Source organism: Panthera uncia, chromosome D2 (assembly GCF_023721935.1).
Source record: "Panthera uncia isolate 11264 chromosome D2, Puncia_PCG_1.0, whole genome shotgun sequence".
Lineage (NCBI taxonomy): Eukaryota > Metazoa > Chordata > Mammalia > Carnivora > Felidae > Panthera > Panthera uncia.
This window is the reverse complement of record NC_064818.1, coordinates 27,855,011-27,874,931: the sequence shown is the minus strand read 5'-3', so window position 1 is coordinate 27,874,931 and position 19,921 is coordinate 27,855,011. Positions and strand designations below refer to the sequence as shown.

Genomic DNA, 19,921 nt, shown 5'->3' with positions numbered 1-19,921 from the left:
CATATATATGTGTATATATACACATACGTAACACTATTGAATAAGTTATAATCTTAAAGTAGTTCCATTGCTTCACAATATTGCAAGCTTACAATATTCTTTGATAAAACATAATTACTATGAATTATAAGAAATATACATCTTTAAGTTTTACTTATATACACATGTATTCATATATATGTAACTTTACCTTGTTCTCAATACTGTAAGGAAATTGTTTACCTTTATTATATTTGCTTTATGCTATAATCTGTTAAAAATTTTTTTCCTCCATTTCTTTTCTTTCCCAGTCAAGGATTTTAAGAATCCAGCACGTATATACTTCCCTGATCTCTAAACATTAAAAACTAATTCTGTGAAGTTCTTTGCTTTTCTTATAATATCCTTTTTTGTACTGCTGAGACTTCTAACTTTTCACCTCATCCCCTTTCATTTTCCTATCCTTTTTAACCTAACTCTGTAAAGTGTTTTGCTTGATCCTCCTACTCTTGCTGGTTACTGTAAGCTTCTCTGTTTTTTTGTTTATCAGGACTCTGATCATTTTAAAGATTGGTTATAAGTATGTATATATATAATCTCTACACCCAACATGGGGCTCAAACTCCCAACCATGAAATCAGGAGTCACACACTCTACCAAGTGAACCAGCCAGGCACCCGTCAAGACTCTGATCTTGGTGTATGAAACTTTTTTCAGTTGGATTTTTCAGCTTTTTATCTGTTTTTCTCCCTCCACAGTAATCTCTAGGCAAAATAAAATGGCACATGGGTTCTTTTTCTCTTCTGATATTTGATTTTTCTCCATTTTCTAAGTACTGTTCTTAGTTGTATATTTCCTTACCTTCTTTTAACTTTGCATTTAAGTTGAAAATACTTTAGTGGTTGCTACTAAACTTTGTTGTTTTTTCTTCCTTCTCTTATACTTTTAGTTACTATCCTACATATCGTCAATATTTACTTAGTAAAAATGGACTAATTTAGAATGAAGTATAGAATGGTCTATGCTGGGTCCGCTTGTTTGTATTACTATAAGGTTCTTATTATATAATTTAAAAAATACATATCTTGAAATACAATTTATTTCAAGAACTGTATACCTATGGAAGGCATGTCATATATAAGTAGATACTAATGAAGATACTTGGTAAATTGGTGAAATTTTTAGTCTTTCATGTTGTATTACATACATGTTTTTTAAAGTCGTAAGTCATATTTATTTGATATTAATTGTGCTATGTATATAAATCATCACTATCTTTGTTCTATGGAGTTAAGTTGCACTTTAACAGTGCTGAGCTAGCAGCATGACATGTTCACCAGCAAACTAGAAGGATAGACTGATATAACAGTTGGGGAGACCAGCTTGGAAATATCCCCCAGTACTTTCTGGGTTTGAGTTTTGTTTTCATTTAATAAAAAGAAGAAATTAAAGTACATTTGTGCTCCTTTGCAGCTGTAATATTTCCTAGAAAAGTTCATCCTTGCTTTGTAAAGCTCCCTAATCATTTTTAATGGCGTTAATATTTTACAGACTAAACTCTTAGACTGATTATGTATTGGATTACCAAATTATATTTGTGTATTTCCATTTCCTTCATGTTTTAGATGCTGTCTTTTTATTTTCATTTAATCGCCAAGACCTTTCATATTTACTGGAATCACTTCATTAACTTGAGTATCCCCTTAGAATAATCCTGTGTTACATCATTAAGTCAAAATGACACCAGCAGTGGTATAGTGCTTTGCCATAAGTAATTAGTTGAAACTAAAATGTGCCAATGAGCTCCATCTTTTTGTCTATAACCAACTGGAACCATCATTAACCATTGGTGTTAAAAGCATCTTTAGTGAAGTCTGCTTTAGACCATGAGAACCTGACTTTTGGAACATTCCTTAAAGCCTTTCTCACTCCAGCTTCTGGGACATTGAGCAACTAAAATTAGGCATGCCTTGACCCAGTTTCAGGACTTCCACTCTAAAAACAGCCAACAACTATTACTTGAGTATGTGGATTTGGAGCCAATAGTAGGTCACACATTGAGTGATATGTTGAATTTTTAGCAATAAACCTTTAAGTAACCTCACATGTTTTATGATAGAGCCTGTCTCCAACCCTCATGACTTTGTTTTCCTTTTAAATTTCCCTTGGAAATACTACTTTGACTGAATCAGATTTGCAAATAATATAACAAGTACATTGCAACTCTAGAGTTCATCCATGCTCTTTTAAGCATTTACCTTTTTTCCTTTTTGCATTTACCTTTTTAAAAATGTTTGAGCTCTTGGGGTGCCTGAGTAGCTCAGTCAGTTTATAAGCATCTGACTTCTGCTCAGGTCATGATCTCACGGTTTGTGAGTTCAAGCCCCGCATTGGGCTCTGTGCTGACAGCCTGGAGCCTGGAGCCTCCTTCAGATTCTGTGCCCCTGTCTCTCTCTCTCTGTCTCTCTCTCTCTGTCTCTCTCTCTCTCTGTCTCTCTCTGCCCCTCCCCAGCTTGCATTCTCTTTCCCTCTCAGAAATAAATAAATAAACATTAAAAAATTGTTTTAAATGTTTGAGCTTTTGTCTAAGATCCTTAACCTTTAAGTTGAAATTTCTAATAATGATCTTAATCTGTTTCACCCTTGGATGCCTCTCTCCTAGATAATAGTTTCACTTGATATCTAAAAGCTTCTCAAGCTTTCCACAAATCCCATTATTTCCTATATTCCTTTCAGCTTACATCATCCTACAGTCAAATAGGTTCTGCTTTAGTATGGTTTAGTCATACTATAAATTCCAACAATCTTATTGATTTCTCCAATGCATAACGATATGCATAGCACCTTTATCTGTTTACATGTAGCAATAAAAATAGTGCATATATATTTTATTATTTATTTAAGAATAAATTTAATCTCCCATGATATAAACTATATTGGTATCTAGTATAGTTGTCAAGCAGGCTATATAGGTAGTCAGAAAATATTGAAAGGTATTTCTTTGCTTATTCAAGCTTTCATGATAGTAATAGCATTTTTAAAATGTCCCCACAAGATATACTGTAAAAGAATGTCACATGTGCCTGTGAAGTTGGTTTCAAATTAAACTGGTGTAATCTAAAAGGCATTTCAGCAGTACAGCTTCTAAATATGTTCTTGTTAACATTGTTAGTAGGGGCACTGATGTAGTGATAACTTGGTACTCTGAATTTTTTGGAAGAAACTACTATCAATAAATAACCTTTCTCCAAGTAGGATTTGTATAGAGTCTTATTTTGCTTATTTTTATACTGCTTTGGCTTTGTTTAGCACAACGAGAGAACCCTAGATCTTTGCTCAGATCTTAAAGTCTCCAAAGGTACCCCCAAAGTGTGCGAGCATTTAGCAAGCTATGAATTTATAAGGAATAGACAGCACAAGACTGCACTCACTTCTGGTGCGAATTCCAAGTTTGAGGGGTTCCTCACACCACACTGAGGTTCAATAATTTGCTACAAGTTCTCACAGAACTCACTGGAAACTGTTACAGTGATGTTAACAGTTTATTGTATGGAAAGCATACAGATTGAAATTAGGGGGAAAAGCACATAGAATGGACTCTGGAAGAGGTACCAAAGGCACAGCTTCTATTTTCTTCTCCCTGTGGAGTCAGGGATGAGTTACTTTCCTAGCATCTCTGTGTGGTGATACTCACAGAATATTGGCAACCACAGAAGCTCACCAGATCCTTGAGGCCCAGAGTTTTTATTGAGGCTTGATTACATACTGCCTATGCCGATAACCTTTAGCGTCCACTTCTTCTGAAGGCAGAAATGATAACCAAATGGTCCAGAGCTCTCAGACAAAGACACTCCTATGAGGCTTGACATTCCAGCTGCCCATAGATCACCCCCAGCAGCTTAGGGCAAAAGCAGACCTCTCTTTGGGTAAGATTAATTCCTCATTATGCTAAGTACCATCTGCAAATTTAGTGACGTGTTTTTGGAAATTCTAACACTTTATATGAGTCTGTACCCTGAGTATATGTAGAAGCATTCTGCAAGAAAGTGTATCTTTCCGTTGAGTGAAGTAGTAAGCTTTCATTATAATATCCATTATTATTCCCTTCGTAAATCTCTCTTTCTCTCCTCATTTTTTCTTTCTGTTTACCAACTCCTAAACCCTGTCATATACTTTCAATTAAAAACAAAATTTTTTTTTTTAAATGTTGATTTATTTTTTGAGAGAGGGAGAGACAGTGCACGCAGGGGAGGAGCATGAGAGAGGGAGACACAGAATCTGAAGCAGGCTCCGGGCTCTGAGCTGAGCTGTTAGCCCAGAGTCCGATGGAGGGCTCTACTCATGGACTGCGAGATCATGACCTCAGCAGAAGTCAGATGCTTAACTGACTGAGCCACCCAGGCGCCCCTTTGTACTTTCAGTTTTAAGCTAATTCAGTGTTAAAGAATCCTTAATGTAAGATATCCTAAGTTTTCGTTCGTTATTTCTGACAAGTAAAAACATTTAATGGCTTATTTTCTTCACTTTGTTTTCATATAGTATTTTAATATGCTAAATACTTTTCAAGCATTTTGTCAAGATTTAACCAAGTCCTTGGGGAGAAGTTGGGGAATATTTTCTCCATTTTCCAGGTGGAGAAACTAAGACATAAAATGACTTCTTCAAGACCAAGCTTAGGACTTAGGATTAGTTTCCACATTTTACCTGAATTCTACAATTGGGGTGCTTAGTTGCTAAAGTCAAATTTCATTATGTTCAAGCCTTGATAATTTTATGACCACAAGATACATGAAAGAAAGGTCTTAGTTTTATAGGTATAGATATATAAGATGCACATGAAAAGGGTAAGTTTTGTTGTAGGTATATTTTGGTCTACTTCATTAATTCAGTATTCTGTAGCAAAATATATGAAATGCTACTTTGAATAGAAATAGTTAAATTTGGACACTAACATTGCTCTTTCCTCATTACTGTTACGTTCTGCACTGCTGTCTTAGGATGTCAACCATGGATTAACTGAGGTAAGTTTGGTGTAATAAAGTCTCATGTTCAGAGTAAGATATACTCTGTTTTATCTTAAGTAATAGGAGAGCAAGTTTCCTATTTAGTTTGATAAATTTATATATAGATAGGTAGATATAGCTATCTATCCATATATATAAAATTTTTTAATGACTATATAGGAGTTGTCCTATATAACATTTCAAAGGAGTTTTTTGAAGAAAATTAAAACCTCTGTTTTAGTTATCATTACACTTGTATGATGCCTTTCAACAATATTTGCTTTATTATTATTTTTTAATTTTATTTTGGGGCTGCCTGGATGGCTCAGTTGGTTGAATGTCTGACTCTTGGTTTCAGTGCAGGTCATGATCCCTGGGTTGTGGGATTGAGGCCCACATCAGGCTCCGCTCTGAGCATGGAGCCTGCTTAGGATTCTTTCCCTCTGTCTCCCTCTGCCCCTCTCCCCCACTCTCTCTCTCTCTTAAAAAAAAAAAAAAAAAAAAAAAGATTTCTATTTTAAAAATAAAAAAATAATTTTTAATTAAGATTTTATTTTCTCCACCCTATGTGGGACTCAAACTCACAACCCTGAGATCAAGAGTCGCATATTGTACTGACTGAGCCAGCCAGGCACCCCAACAATATTTGCTTTAAAATAATGTCTACCCTCCTAAAGTCTTCCAGTATAAAATTAACACGTGTCCTTTGTAATATAAAAAAGCAAAGTTTTAAAATCTGACAAATGCTTACCCAGTAAGGCAAAAAATATTTTATAGAACTAAAATGATCTTCAATTTTTAAGCTAATAATTAATACTCAAAATGATCATCATAAAGTTAAATAAACTCAGTATGGTCATCTTCCTCACTTTGTATAATATACTGTCTTAGCATATAAAGTTTTAGCACTTTGGTTTATATTATCAACAAACCTGAATAACCTTTTTAATACTTGGAATTGTTCTAATACTTCTTTTATACTTTCATTATAGACTTCAGGTTTTCTTGTTTTGTTTTGCATTTTTCCCAGGACTTGAACCAGTGAAGCATTTAGAATTAACTTTATATTATAGGCCTAATATTGTTTGCTTCCTTATCTTCACATAGAAATAGCACATAAAATTATGAAATCATAGACTTTTGAAACCAAAAGGGACCTGAGAAATCATTTTGGTAGTTTTAAATTTCAGAATTGTGAAATGACATTCTACCATCAGTAGGTAGTGACACAAATACAGGATCAAGGTAAAAATTGTCATATGAAAAATAATGAAAAATGATAATTTACTGTAAGGTTAATATAACCCACGATGCTGTCTTACATGTTGTCAACAAAGAGTTGATAGTCTCATTGTATACTGTACTGATTGGGCCCTATTAGATTATTTTGTTTGTTTTTAAGAGAGACTTATATAAATTAAAATACATTTAAAAGAAGGCAGTCGAGATGGAGAAGGGCTGGAAACCATAGTATTGTCAGAATGGCTGGAAAAACTGGGAATGTTTACTATGGAAAAAAGACAATTTAGAGAGAGCATGGGCACTTGAAATATTTTAAACCATATAGGCTTCCCTGCAATGAAGATTGCAATACAAAACAAAGTAATGCATAATGATGTTTATAAATGTAGATTCAGACTTAATAAGAAGAACTTCCTAAGCACATAAGAAGTGGATTTTTTCATGGTGTATTGAAAGTCTTCACTAGAAACCTTACAGCAGGGTCTCCGTTTCAGGGCTGACACAAAAACATTGCCTTGTTGGGTAGATGGTAGGAATACGGCCTCCTTTGACTGCAAGAATCTGTGACTAGAAGTTCATAGATCTTTGTATTTTTCTGCATTGTTAAAATACTTAGCAATCAATCACTGTATTACTTGCTAGGTTAAATAATTGTCTGTAAGGTGGGTAATGTGTGATAATGGTAATAATCCGGTTTCTCAGCTTTAAAGATTGACAGGAAATAATGGTACTTCATGGTACTTATTTTGTAGGTTAAATGAATGAAAGATTGTTGACTTACAATAGTGTTGGTACCCTAACGGCATGCAGTATATAACTGTTAAATGAATGAATAAGCAGATTGCTTATCATTGGCCTCGGTTGCTAGAGTAGCCTTGGGTACTCTAGAACTGGGTAATGTATTTAACATAGGAGCCCCCAACTTTAAGATATATTTGCCTCCTAATTTACTGAATCTTGAAGTTAATACATGTTAAGCAAAAGATCCTTGTAATTTACAATTGTATGTACTTTCAAGTATATAATTCCTTCCTAAAATTGAGGTTATTGAGAATGGGGGTTATTCCAGTGCCTCATCTGATAATCAGTAAAAATTCCATATTTGAAAGGAAGCACAATATTTATAATTCCTGGATAACATACAGGTGAATAAACCAAGAATATGATCAGCTTTAAAAGAAATGACAGTACCTACAAAAAATATATCACAAATCAGTTTGTTCTAATAAGTTAATTTTATTTCCAGTTGGCAGATATTCCTGTTACAATCTGCACATATCCATTTGTATTTGATGCCCAAGCAAAAACTACTCTGTTACAAACAGATGCAGTCTTACAGATGCAGGTAAGATATAGTTTAATACTAACTGACTTGAGAATGGTTTTGGAATTGTTTCTGTAATGTTTTTAAAAAGTAAATATTTGTTGGGGCACCTGGTTGGCTCAGTTGGTTAAGCATCTGACTTCTGTTCAGGTCATGATTTTGCACTTTGTGGGTTCAAGCCCCACATCAGACTCTGTGCTGACAGCTCAGAGCCTGAAGCCTGCTTTGGATTCTGTGTCTCCCTCTCTCTTTGCCCCTTCCCCCCTCGTTTTCTCTCTCTCTCTCTCTCTCTCTCTCTCTCTCAAAAATAAATAAAACATTTTTTTAAAAAAAGTAAATATTTGAAGTTTGCCTATAATCTGTAATCTTTGGGAACATTCTGTACCTTTGCAAAGGTACCTTATAATTGCATGTGACAAGTGTACTGTTACGAAGGCTTATATATATTTAAATGAAAATAGAATAGTTTAGCTTTTAATCATTTATATCTAAAAAATGGTATAAACATCTTTCATTGTAGAAATATGTAATCTTTATAAACAGTTTTATTAGCTTACTTGATAAACTTGGGTTTGTTTCAAATCTTGCTTCATTATATATTCCATATTTATATACTTGGTAAAAGATGGAAGTAACCAGAGGTGATGTGATGTTAAAGTAAGAGGTATTTGATCACGTGTTAGGGGGAGGATATGAAGTTTCCTTGAAGAAAGTGTTAGTAATAAGTAAGACATTTTCCTGAGGTTGGTCGTCTCCTGCTCTTCCATCTCCTTTCTCCTCTGCTCTGTTTTATGTTGAACATTTTTTCATTTATAATGAGGGTTTTTTTTTTTTAACTAACTTACATTATCATTTTAAGAACTATAGTAGATGTGCTGTATCTTTTGAACCTGTAAATTTAAAAAGGTTTTGAGTTTTATTTTCTAGTATAGAATATCAGACTATAGAGGCTAAGGATTAAGAAAAGGGTAAGAAGAAAGCTTGAGCTCTTAAAATCTAAAAATGCTTTAAAAAATTATCAGCACCCCACCACAATTTTGATAGCTGTTTTCATTCCTTTAAAATAAATGCCTTTGGTATTTTAAATGCCTCTAGATATTTAAATAATAAACACTAGGGGGAATTTTACATATGTGCTTATATCCATTTTCATCATTAGAGGAAATAATACACATTTTATTTTTAGAGAGAGTAAGCACGTGTATACGCAGGCAGGGAAGAGGGGCAAAGGGAGAGAGAGCGAGAATCTTTTTTCTTTTTTAAGGCTAATTTTTAAAAAAATTTTTATAAATTTTTTTTAAGTTTATTTACTTATTTTGAGAGAGACAGAGACAGCACAAGTGGGGGAGGGGCAGAGAGAGGGAGAGAGAAACCCAAGCAGGCTCCGTGCTGTCAGCTTAGAGCCCGATTGGGGCTCAGACTCACGAAATGTGAGATGGTGACCTGAGCTGAAACTGAGAAATGCCCCAAGAGGGAGAATCTTAAGCAGGCTCACCACTCAGTGTGGATCCCAATGCAGGGCTTGATCCTACCACCCTGGTTTAATGACCTGACCTGAAATCAAGAGTTGGTCTCCTGGGGCGCCTGGGTGGCTCAGTTGGTTGGGTATCTGACTTCATCTCAGTTCATGATCTCACAGTTTGTGGGTTCAAGCCCCACATCGGGCTCTGTGCTGATAGCTCAGATCTTGGAGCCTGCTTTGGATTCTGTCTCCCCCTCTCTCTGCCCTACACCAGCCCCCCTCCCTCCCCCCCCCCCACACGTGCTATGTCTCTCTCTCAAAAATGAATAAACATTAGGAAAAAAAAAAAAGTTGGTCTCTCAACTGACTGAGCTATCCAGGCATATCCAGGAGAAATATTTTTGTAGGGTTTATACTAACAACTGGTGAACTAGTTTTTGATGGTCTTTCTTAAAACAATAATCACCACATGCTTTTAATACATAGTACATTCCATTTTAGGATAAGAACACTGGGAAAACCATAAGAAATGAACAAAGGCTTTAAATGGTGAAAGCCAAATGCTTGGTTTGTGAACATGGTGATCACTCTTCTAGATGAATTCCTTTCTTTTTTTTTTTTTATGTTTATTTATTTATTTATTTTAATGTTTATTTGTGAGAGAGAGAGAGAACAGAACGAGCTGGGGGGAGGGGCAGAGGGAGAGGAAGAGATCCCAAGCAAGGTCTGTACTGGCAGTGCAGACCCTGACACAGGGCTCCATCCCACAAACTCACGAACTGTGAGATCATGACCTGAGCCGAAATCAAAAGCCAGATGCTTAACAGACTGAGCCACATTGGCGCCCCTACTAAATGAATTTCTATAACTCCTCAGCCAGGCTGTTCCTTATTCTCATTTGAGGTTGTTTTAATGCTGTTTTCTTTTTTCTCCTCACTCTTCATCCCGCTTATCTTTTGAGAAATAGCAGTGTTTAGATTTACCATATTATTATAGTTCCATGCTTGCATAATGGTATCATTAGCTATACATTAGTATAAAAGTATTCAAGGGGCGCCTGGGTGGCTCAGTAGGTTAAGCGTCTGACTTTGGCTCAGGTCGTGATCTCACGGTTCATGAATTCGAGCCCTGCATTGGGCTCTCTGCTGTCAGCACAAAGTTCACTTCTGATCCTCTGTCCCTCTCTCTTTGTCTCCCTCTCTCTAAAATTAAAACATTAAAAAAAAACATTCAATAGGACACTCATTATGCTGAGAATACAGTTTATTAAGCTCTTATGCTCTATTAGATACTGTGTGAGGTGTTATGTGAATTAAGTAGCATAGGAACTATTATAGGAATTATAAATATAGGATTATAATTAATAGGTAGAAGTTAGCTTACCCAGTCACCTTTATAGTTTCTTTATAGCATTGTATTAAAATTTTAATCTTTTGTTTTCTAGATGGCTATTGACCAGGCCCATAGACAGAATGTCTCCTCTCTTTTTCTCCCGGTGATTGAATCTGTGAATCCCTGCTTAATTCTAGTTGTACGCAGAGAAAATATTGTAGGAGATGCAATGGAAGTCCTTAGGAAAACAAAGAATATAGACTACAAAAAGCCACTCAAGGTAATTTGACATTTTCTATTATATAATTGGGACTTTATTCAGAAAATACGTTTAAAGTTTTTCTGTTTTTAATGTATCTTTGAAACTTAATAAATAAAACTATATAAAACCTAAAAAAATTTTTTAAACTGTTAATTGCTGAGCATTTATTGTGATAAATTACACGTTATGGGCTCTCCAGAATATACTTCCATTTCTTTACATTCAGTGTTTGCATTATGCTATTTTAGGTTATATTTGTTGGAGAAGATGCTGTTGATGCAGGAGGAGTACGCAAAGAATTTTTCTTGCTCATCATGAGGGAATTATTGGATCCTAAATATGGCATGTTTAGGTATTATGAAGATTCCAGGCTCATTTGGTTTTCTGATAAGGTGAAGTCCAACCATCTAAATTATTTCTATGTATATACCTATGTATGTATACCTACATGTGTCAAGTTAACTCAGTAAATAAGAGTTATTACTGAATTCCTAACATTTTATTCAGAGATCTGCTTTACCACAATTTGAAAAATTATAAACTTTTGGACTCAAAGTCGTCAGAACACATTAATGCTTCCCACACATTTCCAGTTAGCAAAATAAAGGAATGGTCAGCCTGAGAATGATGACCTTTCTTTCCGCTGATTTAGATTTAGGATTGAATAATTATTACCAGATTAACTTCTCTTTTGGGAAGAATTAATTTATCAGTAGCAATCATTGATTTTTCTAACTTATCGTTTAGGGCAGAGGTAACTACGCAGCAAATTACAGTCCATAAACTAAGTTCTTTCCAGCACATGTTCTTGTAAATAAAGTCATGCCCACTTTGTTACCTGCTCATGTTCATGGCTGCTTTCTAGCTACAGCTGGGAGAGGCAGAGTTGAGTAGTTAAGACAAAGACTGTATTATCAGCAAAGCCTGAAATATTTACCATCTTTTCCCTTACAGAAAGTTCACTGCCCCTTGATTTAGAGAGTATAAATGACGGATGGTTCAGTTTGTAGAATGAGTTGAAAGAATTTTGAATAGAATATTTTACTATTGGTTCTAAAAACCTTGATGTGTTATTTATTCATATTTCAGGAGGCTGACTATCCTTTGTGATATTAGCAGTCATTGATGATCAGTGCCTCATTAATTTATTAGGGGTTGCAAAATGGTGCTACTCTAACATTTCTTTTTCATTTTATTGGCTTGGGTACTTCTATACAGAGAAATTTCCCTCTATGTAGTATTTGGTTCCTTAGTAGTACAATTCATATGGGAATGGATTCTCTCTCTGTAGTTAACAATTTTTCAAAAGAATAAATCTGTTCATTGGCATATTCCAGTGATGACAATTTATTTTTTCAGTTTTTTTTTCATGGATTTAAACATATTTGATGTTTTTAGTCCATCATAGTTATTATTATCTTTATTGATGCTCATATTATCTTTGTCTAGGGAGAGCTCTGCAAGTTGGCATCTGAGTTCTTTTGATACAACTTTATTACTCTTTCGTAGCTTCCTTACTATCTGGTGTACTTGGTATGAAAAAATACTCCAAAACTCTACATTTGCTGCCTAACAGTACCAACATTACCACCAGTATCATGATAAAAGCTGAAAATAGTTGTTTCTTTTTTTTTTTTTAACTTGTTTTTGCAGGGTTTTTTTGTTGTTTTTTTTTTTTTTTGTCCTTTGAGTATACTCCCAGGAGAGCTGTACAAATAATAGAGAGCAGTGCACTAGCAGGGTTATATGCAGTTGCCCTGTTTTTTAGAGGAGCTGGGGGTTTTAAGAAGGCAAATGGAAGGAGACCTAGAAGGAGTGAAGACCAGGAGACTTAACTTCTATGCCGAATCGTATGAAGTGTTGGAAGAGAAAACAGACACCATTTATGAGAGCTACAGGGGAAATAGTGTCCTCAGAACACAGTCTTCTTCATTTACAAAAGAGGAAGGAAAATTTGGATAGAATTTTAGGATATGGGCAATTTTCCAAATGATAGATTGTGAGTTCCAGGGCAAACAGTGAAAGCGTTTAGTGGAGCAAAGATAGTTGTAAGATTGTGTCAGATTTTAGGGCCTGTATGGTGCCACATAAGATGGGATTAGGGATAACCTGTGATTTTGAGGCTTCCTATGTTGAGAAACAGACATGTAAGACATGGTGGAGTAGTCCTGATGACCTTTGAGGTAGGTGGATAATCTGATTGAATTACAGTCTCCTTCTTGGCTTGGTCTTGTGGGGTAGTTTGTTAATGGTATGGTAGATAGAATTTAAGAGGGTATATGGGGTGGAGGCCTGTCCTGCTAGGAACACAGAGAGTTCTGTGGGACTTCATTCAGTTCTGCAGAGAGGTAATGTTTTGAGACCAGGGGTGGGGCAGTCTTAACAAGCTTTATTGTGGATCTCTGTGAGATCTTTTCAGTTTATCTTGATTTCACCAATGGGAGCCCTGTTGAACTGGTTCCTCTTTTGTGTACTTTTGATGTGTCCCAATTTTTCCTTAATTATTCTTTACATTTGGTACAATAAATGTTACAGGCTCTTCTTGTGTTTACCCCAGCTCTAGCATTAGCCTTTTTTCCTTAAAAGCCCTCGCTTCTTCAGATGGAAATAGTATTCAGAAATCGTGCTCTGAATGCTAAGTGTACTCAACTGCTACCAGATAGTCATTGCTTTCAGATTCTCAGCAGACAGAGTTAGGAACTAAGTGTATGCACACACATATGCACACATCTCATGATTTCCAACATATGTATGGTTTCTAACTGTGAGATCATACTGATATCTCTATACTATGCAAACACCATAGAGTTTACTCTAGCCTTCTTGTCCATTTTATGTGACTTAAATCACCAGTGAGAAACTTCATAGCTATCATCTTCAAGATACTTACTTAATCTACCCTGTATGTAGTCGCTCTTCTTGCTACACTGGCTGAAAGCTCAGCCCTAGACATACTGGACCACTACCTCAGAGTAAGTGTATTACCCTAAACCTCAGTCCTGACCAGGAGAGGGAGAAGGCAGAAGGCTATATGTTCTTTTAAAAACTTTTTTTAATGAAGTAAAATTCATAACAAAATTCACCATTTTAGGAGTTTTTTTAATGTACAATTCAGTGGCATTTAGTATATTCACAGTGTTGTGCAACCAGCACCACTTTCTAGTTCCAGAACATTTCATCACCTCAACAGGAAACCTGTACATATTAAGCGGTTATTCCTCATTTCCTTCTCCCTCCAGCCCCTGATAACCACTACTCTATTGTTTGTCTCTGTGGATTTGTCTTTTCTTGATATTTGCTATAAATGAAGTTGTACAATATGTGGCGTTTTGTGGCTGGCTTCTTTCACTTAGCATGCTTCTAAGGTTCATCCATGCTGTACCACATATCAGTACTTCGTTCCATTTAACTGAATAATATTCATTTGTATGAATATACCTCATTTTGTTTATCCATCAGTCAATAGACATTTGGGCTATTTACCTCTTTTGGTAAAATGCTCTGAATAATGCTGCTATGAACATTTATGTGCAAGTTTTTGTTTGCACACTGCAATTAGTTTGGGTGTATTCCTAGGAGTGGAATTGCTAGGTCATATTATAATTCAGTTTGACTTTTTAAGGAACCACCAAACTGTTTACCTCCCCATCAGCAGTATGTGAGGATTCCAATTTCTCTACTTCGTGGGCAACATTTGCTATTTTCCTTTTTTTTAAATTCTATATTTCAAAAATGTTTTTTATTTATATATATTTCTTATTAGTATAGTGGGTATGAAGTGCTGGGGTACTAAATTGCATTTCCTTAATGGCTAGTTGATGTGTTTGATTTGTCACATTCTTTTTTTTTTTTTTTTTAATTTTTTTTTTTTTCAACGTTTTTTATTTATTTTTGGGACAGAGAGAGACAGAGCATGAACGGGGGAGGGGCAGAGAGAGAGGGAGACACAGAATCGGAAACAGGCTCCAGGCTCCGAGCCATCAGCCCAGAGCCTGACGCGGAGCTCGAACTCACGGACCGTGAGATCGTGACCTGGCTGAAGTCGGACGCTTAACCGACTGCGCCACCCAGGCGCCCCTGATTTGTCACATTCTTTAGCAAAATGTCTTTTAAGCCCTCTGCTCATTTTAAAATTAGATTGTCATTTTGTTGAGTTTGAAGAGTTCTTTGTATATTCTGGATACTGGACTCATCAGATATGTGATTTGCAAATATTCTCTCCCATTTTATGGTTGCCTTTTCACTTTCTTGATAATATCTTTTTGCACACAAAAGTTTTAAATTTTGTTGGAGTCTTATTTATCTATTTTTTTCTTTTGTTGCATGTGCTTTTGGTGTCATAACTAAGAACCCATGGACTATTGCAAAGTCATGAAGATTAACCTGTGAATTTTCTTCTAAGAGTTTTACAGTTTTAGCTGTTATAGGTCTTTGGTCTATTTTGAGTTAATTTTTGGCTATGGTGTGAGGTAAGAGTTCAGCTTCATTCTCTGCATGTGAATAACTAGTTGTCCTACTATTATTTGTTAAAAAGGCTGTTCTTTCCTTACTGAATGGTTTTGGTACCCTTGTTGAAATTTAATTGACTACAAAAATATGGATTTATTTCTGGACTCTTAGTTTTTTATTCTAGTGAGATATATCTATCTATCTATCTATCTATCTATCCATCCTTATGTCAGTACAGCACTATTTGTTTACTGTAGCTTTGTATAAATTTTATATTTGGTTTGTTCACTGCTAGGTATAGAAATACAACTGATTATGCTCGCTTTGGCAGCACAGATACTAAAAGAAGTACAACTACTTTTTGTGTTTTAATCTTGTATTATGCAACTTTGCTAAATTCATTTATCAGCTCTAATAGATTGTTTTGTGGATGGATTTTCTTTATACGAGATCATGGCATCCACAAATGCAATAGATTTAATTTTACTTCTTTCCTTCCAATTTAGATACCTTTATTTCTTTTTTTTGCATCTAATTGCCCTGGCTAGAACTTCCAGTATACTGTCAAATACAAGTTGGTAAGAGTGCACATGCTTTTGTTTTTCCTGATCTGGTGGGATGTTAGATTTTTCATAAATTCCTTTTTAACGTTAAGGAAGTTCTCTTTTATGCCTAGTTTGTTGAGTATATTTATCATGAAAGAGAGCGGTATTTTGTCAGATGCTTTTGTGCATCCAGATGATCATGTGGTTTCCTTCCTTCATTCCTTTAATGTGATGTATTACATTGGTGCGTTTTCCTATGTTGAACCACCTTGTGTTCTTGAGATAAAGCCCACTTGGTCATGGTGTATAATACTTTAATATGCTGCTGGATTCAGTTTGCTAATATTCTGTTGATGATTTTTCTATCCTTATTTATTAAGAATACTGGTCTATAGATTTCTTTTTGGTGTTTGTGATGCCTTTGTCGGTATTTGGTGTCATGGTATTTGACCTCACAGATGAGTTAGAAAATGTTCCCTCTTCCATTTCTTGGAAGAGGAAAAATTGGTGTTAATTATTCTTTAAATGTTTGGTAGAATCTGGTCATAGGCTTTTCTTTGTTGGAAGGTTTTTTTGTTTATTTAATGTTTATTTTTTGAGAGTGAGAGAGTGCAAACACAGGAGAGGGTCAGAGAGAGGGAGACAGAGAACAAGAATTAGGCTCTGGCAGAGGCTCAAACTCAAGAACGCTGAGACCACAACTTGAGCCAAAGTCAGACACTTAACCCACTGAGCCACCCAGGTGCCCCTGTTGGAAGGTTTTTGATTAGTGATTCAGTTTCTTGTTACAGGTTGTGTTTCTTTTTCTTTTTCTTCTGGTGTCAGTTTGGTTGTTTGTATGTTCCTAGGAATTTGCCCATTTCATCTAGATTATCTATTTTGTTACACGGTTGTTCATAGTATTATCTTACAATCCTTTTTATTTCTGTAAGGATGATAGTAATGTCCCCACTTTCAATCCTGATTTTAGTAATGTGAGTCTTTTTTTTTTCTTGGTCATTCTAACTAAAGGTTTGTCAGTTTTGTTGCTTTTTTAAAAGAATCAACTTTGCTTCTATGTATTTTTCTCTCCTATATTTTATTTATCTCCACTTTCATCTTTATTGTTATCTCCCTCTACTAGCTTCAGGTTTAGTTTGCTCTTCTTTTTATAGTTCCTTAGGGTATGAAGTTTGATTATTGATTTGAGATATTTTTTCTTTTTTTTTTTAATTTATTTTTTAATTTACATCCAAGTTAGTTACCATATAGTGCAGTAGTGATTTCAGTAGTAGATTCCAGTGATTCATTCCCTATGTATAACTCCCAGCAAGTGTCTTCCTTAATGCCCTTTACCCATTTAGCCCATCCCCCCACCCATTTTCTTTTTTAATATATATGTTTGTAACTACAAATTTACCTACGGATTGGGAATTATAAATTGCCTCTATAAATTGAAAAAGACTAAAATCATAAAAAATTAATTTTCTGACTACTGTGGAATGAAACTGGAAATCAACAACAGAAGGAAATATAGAGGGTCCATGGCTGGCTCAGTCCAGTGGAGCTGCAACTCTTGATCTCCGGGTTCAAGCCCCACTTGGGTATATAGATTACTTAAAAATAAATCTATTAAAAAAAAACAAGGCAGAAGGAGGGGAGCCTGGGTGGCTTAGTCGTTTAAGCATCTCAAGTCATGATCTCACGTGGGTTCAAACCCTGTATCAGACTCTGCACTAACAGTGTGGAGCCTACTTGGGATTTTCTGTCTCCCTCCCTCCCTGCCCCCCCCCCTAAAAAATAAATGAATAAACTTAAAATTTTTGGAGGCTTAATTTTTGACCTAACATATGGTCTTTCCTGGAAAATATCCTATTTGCGTTTGAGAATAATGTATTCTCTTGTTATTAAATGGAATGTTCCAAGCTGTCTGTTCAGTCTGGTCATTCTGTAGTGTTGTTCAGGTCCTCTATTTCCTTATTGATCTTCTGATTGTTATATCCATTATTGATATATTGAATATTGGGATATTAAGCCTCCAACTATTATTTTAGAACCACATTTCTCCTGTCAATTGTGTCAGTTTTGTGTGTATTTTGAAGCTGTATTGTTAGGTATGTATATATTTACAAATGTTACATCTTCTTGGATTGATGCTTATCAGAATATGTCTTCATCTTTTGTAATAATTTTTAATTTAAAGTTTATTTTGTCTGATACTGGTATAGCCACTCATCTCTCTCTTGGTTACTAGTTACATGACATATCATTTTTTTCAAACTCTCACTTTTTTTTTTTTTTTTTTTTTTTTGAGAGAGTACAAACGAGGGAGGGGCAGAGAGTGGGGGACAGAGAATCTGAAGCAGGCTCTGCACTGACAACAGCAAGCCTGATGTGAGGCTCGAACTCGCGATCATGACCTAAGCTGAAGTCTGATGCTCAGCCAGCTGAGCCACCTGGGGACCCCTCAAACTTTCACCATCTAGTGTCTTTGAATTTAAAGTGAGGCTTGTAGACAGCATGTACAGCATCTTCCTAGACTTACTATGGAGTTATGTTTCAATAAACTGTAAACTGGAAATTTTGTAAGTTAAACATGCATTGACTACACCTAACCTACCAAACATTAGAGTTTAGCCTAGCCTATACTAAACATGCTCAGAACAGCCTATAGTTGGGCAAAATCATCTTAAGCCTCTTTCATAACCAAATATTGAATATCACACGTAATTTATTGAATCGTAAACTGAAAATGAAAAATAGGCTGGTTGTATGGGCACAATGGTTTTAAGTGTATTGGTCATTTACCCTCATGATTGCATGGCTAACTGGGAACTGTGGCTTACTGTCGCTGATCAGCACATAGTGCATATTGCTATCCCAGGAAAAGATCAAAATCTAAAATGTGAAGAATGGTTTCTACTGGTGGAGTATCACTTTTGCACCACTGTAAAATAAAAAAATCGGAAGTCGAACCATTGTAAAGTAGGGACTGGCTACAGTTGAATAATGGTTTTTTAAAATCTGTTCTGCTAGTTTCTGCCTTTTGATTGCAGAATTTAATTCATTTACATTTAAAGCTGTTACTGATAAGCACTTCTGCCATTTTACTGTTTGTTTCCTATAAGTCATATCTCTCTTACTCTTCAGTGCCTCCATTACTGTCTTTTTTAAAAATTTAATTGATTGTTTTGTCTAGTGTGTTTTTTTTATTCTTTTCTCATTTCCCTTTCTCTCTCTCTCTCTCTCTCTCTCTATATATATATATATATATATATATATATACATATTTTCTTTCCCTGAGTAGTTGCTCTGAGGATTACAATTAACACCTTAAATTTATAACAGTCTTGTTTGAATTAATACCAACTTCCATACTATGCAGAAACTCTGCTCCTGAAACAGCTCTGTCCCTTCCTCTTTGTTATTGTCACACCCTCCAGCTTTATATGTTGTATGCCCATTAATGTAGATTTATACTTACTTTACACGTTTGAGTTTTAAACCATATATAGAAAAAAAGGGAGTTGCGAGTCAAAAATATAATAATTTTAACTTTTATATGTACTTGTGTAGCTACCTTTAACAGAGTTCTTTTCTTTGTATGGCTTTGAGTTACTGTCTGGCATCCTTTTCTTTCAGCCTACTGAACTTTAGCATTTCTTGTAAGGAAGGTCTAGTAGCAACAAACTCCCTCAGTTTTTCTTTATCTGAGATTTCCTGGATGTAGAATTCTTGCTTGACAGTTTTTTCTTTCAGCTCTTTAAATGTGTCATTCCACTGTCTTTGACATGCATGGTTTCTGATTAGAAATCAGCTATTAATCTTATTGAGGAGCCCTGCTGTGATGAGTTGCTTCTCTTTTGCTGCTTTCAACACTGTTTTTGTAATTGACTTTCAACACTTAGATTAAAATATGTCTGGATGTGGATTTTGAGTTTGTTGAGCTGCTTGGATGTTAGATTTATGACTTTTATCAAATTTAAGAAATTTTTAACCATTTCTTCATATATTCTTTCTGCCCCACTCTCTCCTTTCCTTGTGGGACTCTCCTGTTTATATGATGGTACACTTGATGGAATCCCACAGATCTGTTAGACTCTGTTCATACTTCTTCATTCTTTTTCTTGCTGCTGTTCCACAAAGTAGATAATCTCAATTGGCCTATCTTCAAGTTCATGGATTCTTTTTTCTGCCTGCTCAAATCTCTTGTACCCCTGCAGTGCATTTTTTGTTTCAGTTATTACACTTTTCAGCTCCAGAATTTTTAGTTCTTTTCCATAATTTCTCTTTCTTTACTGATACTGTCTATTTGAGGAGACATTGTTCTTCTGTTCTCTCCCC

At 35.3% G+C, this 19,921-nt stretch overlaps 1 protein-coding gene across 9 annotated transcripts in view; it reads left to right on the top strand.

Moving 5' to 3' along the window:
• The window catches only part of HERC4 (HECT and RLD domain containing E3 ubiquitin protein ligase 4), a 136,110-nt gene that overhangs the window by 98,432 nt on the left and 17,757 nt on the right, over nt 1-19,921 (top strand). For 7 of the 9 annotated variants that reach the window (XM_049645117.1, XM_049645114.1, XM_049645118.1 and 4 more), the window contains 4 exons: nt 4,977-5,000; nt 7,471-7,569; nt 10,455-10,622; nt 10,853-10,996. In XM_049645117.1, coding sequence (XP_049501074.1) covers nt 4,977-5,000; nt 7,471-7,569; nt 10,455-10,622; nt 10,853-10,996 — 435 coding nt within the window. The remainder of the gene's footprint in view (nt 1-4,976; nt 5,001-7,470; nt 7,570-10,454; nt 10,623-10,852; nt 10,997-19,921) is intronic. The other 2 variants (XM_049645116.1, XM_049645120.1) reach the window with 1 other exon arrangement.